The sequence below is a fragment of the Canis lupus genome, chromosome 26, assembly GCF_011100685.1.
Source record: "Canis lupus familiaris isolate Mischka breed German Shepherd chromosome 26, alternate assembly UU_Cfam_GSD_1.0, whole genome shotgun sequence".
NCBI lineage: Eukaryota > Metazoa > Chordata > Mammalia > Carnivora > Canidae > Canis > Canis lupus.
The window spans coordinates 25,702,922-25,708,378 of NC_049247.1; the positions used below are offsets into that span (position 1 = coordinate 25,702,922).

Sequence of the window (5,457 nt, forward strand, 5' to 3'; positions counted from 1 at the left end):
GATTGATCATCATTGCTGTAGAGCTGCATATGATCAATATCACCCAGATAATTTCTGTTTCCCAGAGACAAGTGATAACGTCTACTCTTCACATCTTTCATTTTCTTCTATTTATTTATTCATGAGAGACACACAATGAGAGAGGAGAGACACAGGCAGAGGGGGAAGCAGGCTACATGCAGAGAGACAAAAGTGTGACTGGATCCCAGTCTCCAGGATCTCGCCTGGGGCTAAAGGTGGGCTGCCCTACTCTTCACCTCTTATTCCATCACTCCCCTGTCCCTGCCTCTAAGCAACACAGGCTCAGAATCTGGCATTGAATGCTTTGTATCTCACTAGAAACAGAATTGTTTAAATTTAAATTCCAGACTTGTTTAAATTCCAATGAAAATACCTCCTTTTGAAGATATTCATCTCCCAATGAAAAAATAGTTACATGGATTTCAGAAGCGATATGACCCACACTATTGCTGTGTTGGAATGAGAAGAAGGGCAGTTGTGCAAGATGTGTGACCCAAGAGAACCAGTAGGCCCACTGCCTGCCTGTCCACTGGTACCACTCTAGGGATTTAGTGGGAATTCCCTGAGTTCTGGTATTTGGTGATAATGATTTTCTCTTTCCTTTCAGATCAGAGCTTTGGGAGCTCCTGAATTCCAGGGTGCTGGGTCGTGTCATCCCAGTGAGCAGATGTGAACAGACCCCTTACAAAATTGTACACAGAGAACAATTGCACCTGTGTAAAGATTTCCCACGTGATAAGTCACTAGGGCCTACACACCGAAACAGTGAGGCAGCATCAGACTCCCATCAGCAAGGCTAAAATTCAATACCACAACATCAGATGGTGCCCAGGATGTGGGGCAGCAGGAACTCTCCTTCATTGCTGGGGGGGGGAGGGATGCCAAATGTCCAAGTCGCTTGGGAACATAACTGGGTAGTTTGTTGCAGAGCTAAACGAAATATTTATTTATTTATTTATTTATTTATTTATTTATTTAGTTAGTTAGTTAGTTAGTTAGTTAGTTTTATTGGAGTTCAATTTGCCAACATATACCATAACACCCAGTGCTCATCCCATCAAGTCCCCCCTTGGTGCCCGTCACCCAGTCACCCCCACACCCTGCCTTCCTCCCTTTCCACCACCCCTTGTTCTTTTCCCAGAGTTTGGAGTCTCCCATGTTCTGTCTCCCTTTCTGATAATTCCCACTCATTTTTTCTCCTTTCCCCTTTATTCCCTTTCAGTATTTTTTATATTCCCCAAGTGAATAAGACCATATAATGTTTGTCCTTCTCCGATTGACTTATTTCACTCAGCAGAATACCCTCCAGTTCCATTCACTTCAAAGAAAATTGTGGTATTTGTCGTTTCCAATGGCTGAGGAATATTCCATTGTATACATAGACCACATCTTCTTTATCCATTCATCTTTCGATGGACACCAAGGCTCCTTCCACAGTTTGGCTACTGTGGACATTGCCGCGATAAATATTGGGGTGCAGGTGTCCTGGAATTTCACTGCATCTCTATCATTGGTGTAAATCCCCTGCAGTGCAATTGCTGGGTCATAGGGCAGATTTATTTTTAACTCTTTGAGGAAACTTCATACAGTTTTCCAGAATTTTTGCATCCATTTTCATCAGGGATATTGGTCTATAATTCTCCTTTTTGGTGGGGTCTTTGTCTGGTTTTGGAATTTAGGTGATGCCGGCCTCATAGAACGAGTTTGGAACTGTTCCATCTCTTTTTATCTTTCCGAACAACATTAGTAGAATAGCTATGGTTTCTTCTTTATACATTTGATAGAATTCTCCTGGGAAGCCATCTGGCCCTGGAGATTGTGTCTTGGGAGGTTATTGATGACTCCTTTAATTTCCTCCCTTGTTATTGGCCTGTTCAGGTTTTCTGTTTCTTCCTGTTCCATTTTTGGAAGTTTGTGGTTTTCCAGAAATGCATCCATTTCTTCTAGATTGCCTAATTTATTGGCGTATAGATGCTCATAATAAGTTTTAAAATTGTTTGTATTTCCCTGGTATTAGTAGTGATCCCTCCTTTCTCATTCATGATTTTATTAATTTGAGTGTTTTCTCTCTTCTTTTTAATAAGGCTGACTAATGGTTTATCTATCTCATTAATTCTTTTAAAGAACCATCTCCTGGTTTTCTTAATCTATTCAACAGTTCTTCTGGTCTCTATTTCATTGAGTTCTGCTATAATCTTTTTTAATTTCTTCTTCTTCTGGATGTAGGATCTATCTGCTCTTTTTTCTCTAGCTCCTTTCGGTGCAAGGTTAACTTTTGTACTTGAGTTCTCTCCAGTTTTTGGATGGATGCTTGTATTGAGATGCATTTCCCCCTCTGGAGTCCTTTTGCTGTATCCCAAAGATTTTGAAAGGTTGTATCTTCATTCTCATCAGTTTCCATGAATCTTTTTAATTCTTCCCTAATTTCCTGGTTGACCCTTTCTTTTTGTAGCAGGTTGGTCCTTAACCTCCATGTGTTTGTAATCCTTTCAAACTTCTTGTGATTTAGTTCTAGTTTCAAAGCATTATGGTCTGAAAATATGCAGGGGACATTCTCAATTTTAGTATTGAATAAGATCTGATTTATGACCCATTATGTGGTCTATTCTGGAGAACGTTCCATGTGCACTTGAGAAGAATGTGTATTCAGTTGCATTTGGATGTAAAGTTCTATAAATATCTGTGAAATCCATCTGGTCCAGTGTATCATTTAAAGCTCTTGTGTCTTTGGAGATGTTGTACTTAGAATATGTGTCGATTCTAGAAAGCGTTGTGTTCAAGACACCAAGTATAAGTGATTTACTATCTAAGTATGTCTTAACTTTGGTTGTTAATTGATTGATATACTTGGCAGCTCTCACATTCGGGGCATAAATATTCATGATTTTTAAGTCCTCTTGTTGGATATATCCTTTAAGTATGATATCGTGTCCCTCTTCCTCTCTTACTACAGCCTTTGGAATAAACTTTAGTTTATTTGATATAAGGATGGCAACACCTGCTTTTTTTGAGGATCATTTGAATGGTAAATGGTTCTCCAACCTTTCTTTTCAGGCTGCAGGTGTCCTTATGTCTACAATGAGTCTCTTGTAGACAGCAAATAGATGTGTCCTGCTTTTTTATCCAGTCTGAATCCCTGCGCCTTTTGATGGGGTCATTAAGCCCATTCACGTTCAGGGTTACTATTGAAAGATATGAATTTAGTGTCATCATGATGCTTATTCAGTCCCTGTTTTTGTGGAATGTTCCCTTGGACTTCCTCTTTCTTTTACAGAGTCCCCCTTAATATTTCTTGCAGAGCTGGTTTGGTGGTCACATATTCTTTCAGGTCCTGCCTATCTTGGAAGCTCTTTATCTCTCCTTCTATTCTGAGTGTGAGTCTTGCTGGATAAAGTATTCTTGGCTGCATGTTCTTCTCATATAGGACCCTGAATATATCCTGCCAGCCCTTTCTGGCTTGCCCTGTCTCTGTGGAAAGGTCTTCTGTTAACCTAATACTTCTCCCCATAAAATTTAGGGATTTCTTATTTCTTGCTGCTTTAAGGATTTTTCCTTTATCTTTGGAATTTGCAAGTTTCCCTATTGAATGTCGAGGTGTTGAATTTTTATTTATTTTTTTGATTTTAGGGGGAATCTTTCTATCTCCTGGATCTGAATGCCTGTTTCCCTCCCAATGTTAGGGAAGTTCTCATCTACGTTTTGTTCAAAGACACCTTCTGCTCCTCTATCCTTTCATCACCCTCTGGAACCCCAATTAAACGTAGATTTTTCCTGTTGAGGCTGTCATTTATTTCCCTTAACCTTTCCTCATGATCTTTTTATTGGTTTTCTCTTTTTTCCTCAACTTCCTTTCCTTGGCATCAGCTTGTCTTTTATGTCATTCACTTGTTCTTCTACGTCTGTTAACCCTTGTTGTTAGGACCTCCAGTTTGGATTGCATCTCATTTAATTGATTTTTAATTTCGGCCTGATTAAATCTAAATTCTGCAGTCATGTAGTCTCTTGGATACTTTATGCTTTTATTTCCAGAGCCACTACTAGCTTTATAATTGTGGTTCTGAATTGGCTTTCTGACATCGAATTGTAATCCAAATTCTGTAATTTGGCGAGAAAATGAGTGAAAATATCAATGAGGGTGACAAAACATGAGAGATACCTAACTCTGGGAAATGAACAAGGGGTAGTGGAAGGGATTTGGGCAGGGGTTTGAGTTGACTTGGTGATTGGCACTGAGGGGGGTACTTCAGATGAGCACTGGGTGTTATGCTATATGTTGGCAAATAACTCCAATAAAAAATTTTAAAAAAATACAAATTCTGTAACTCTGTGGGAGAGAGTACTGTTTCTGATTCTTTTGTGGTGAGTTCTTCCTTCTAGTCATTTTGCTCAGTGCAGAGTGGCTAAAATCAAGTTATACTGGAAAATGGAATGGAAAAAAAATAAGGTATAACTAATAAAGAACAAAAAACCATACCAAAACAAACCAAACCAAACAGAAACAAACAAACAAAAAAACAAAAAACAAAACAAAACAAGGAGGGGTATCCCCTTTTCTGTATACTGGAAGTCCCCCGATTTCCCCTGTTGTTTTCCAGCACTGCTTGGTCAAGAACTTGCTCTTCTGCTTTTGGCTTTAGGCTCAGAGGAGGCAAAGGTGCAACTGTCTTTGGTCCTCCTGAATCCAGGGTCATCCGACACCAGCTGCCTCCACCATGCCGCCTAAGTTCGATCCCAATGAGATCAACATCATGTTCTTGAGGTGCACCGGTGGCGAGGTCAGGTGCCATGTCTGCCCTGGCCCTGAAGATCGACTGCCGGGTCTGTCTCCAAAAAAGGTTGGTTATGACATCGTCAAGACAGCCGGTTATTGGAAGGGTCTAAGGATTACAGTGAAACTGATCATTCAGAACAGACAGGCCCAGATTGAAGTGATACCTTCTGCCTCTGCCCTGATTATCAAAGCCCTGAAGGAACCACCAAGAGACAGAAAGCAGCAGAAAAACATTAAGCACAGTGGAAATATCACTTTTGATGAGCTTGTCAGTATTGCCTGACAGACGTGACACCGATCTCTAGCCAGAGAACTCTCTGGAACCATTAAAGAGATCCTGGGGACTGCCCAGTCTGTGGGCTGCAATGTTGGTTGCCGTAACCCTCATGACATCATAGATGACATCAATAGTTATGCAGTGGAATGCCCAGCGAGGTGACTACAAAGAAAAATATTTTAACAAAGGATCATTTGACAAAAAATAAAAAATAAAAAACTTGCTCTTCCCCTGTCCTTCTAGCTGGTTCTAGGGGAGGGGCCTGTTGTGCTGACTCTCAGGTTTGTGCACTTGGGGAGCTGTCCTGCCCCCTGCCAGGTCGTCTCAGTGGGAGCTGTTTATCCTGTGAGGTCCCTCTTCCCCGGCAGCCCTGCTCTGTCCCTGGCAC

General features: G+C 40.8%; 1 protein-coding gene across 1 annotated transcript; it reads left to right on the top strand.

Annotated features, from left to right (window-relative positions):
* Positions 1-4,718: 4,718 nt before the first annotated feature.
* On the top strand, positions 4,719-5,231 carry LOC119866211 (60S ribosomal protein L12-like). Its single transcript, XM_038574504.1, is given in 1 exon segment — positions 4,719-5,231. A coding segment is annotated over 1 exon segment (498 nt). The 5' UTR covers positions 4,719-4,733.
* The last annotated feature ends 226 nt before the right edge of the window (positions 5,232-5,457 follow it).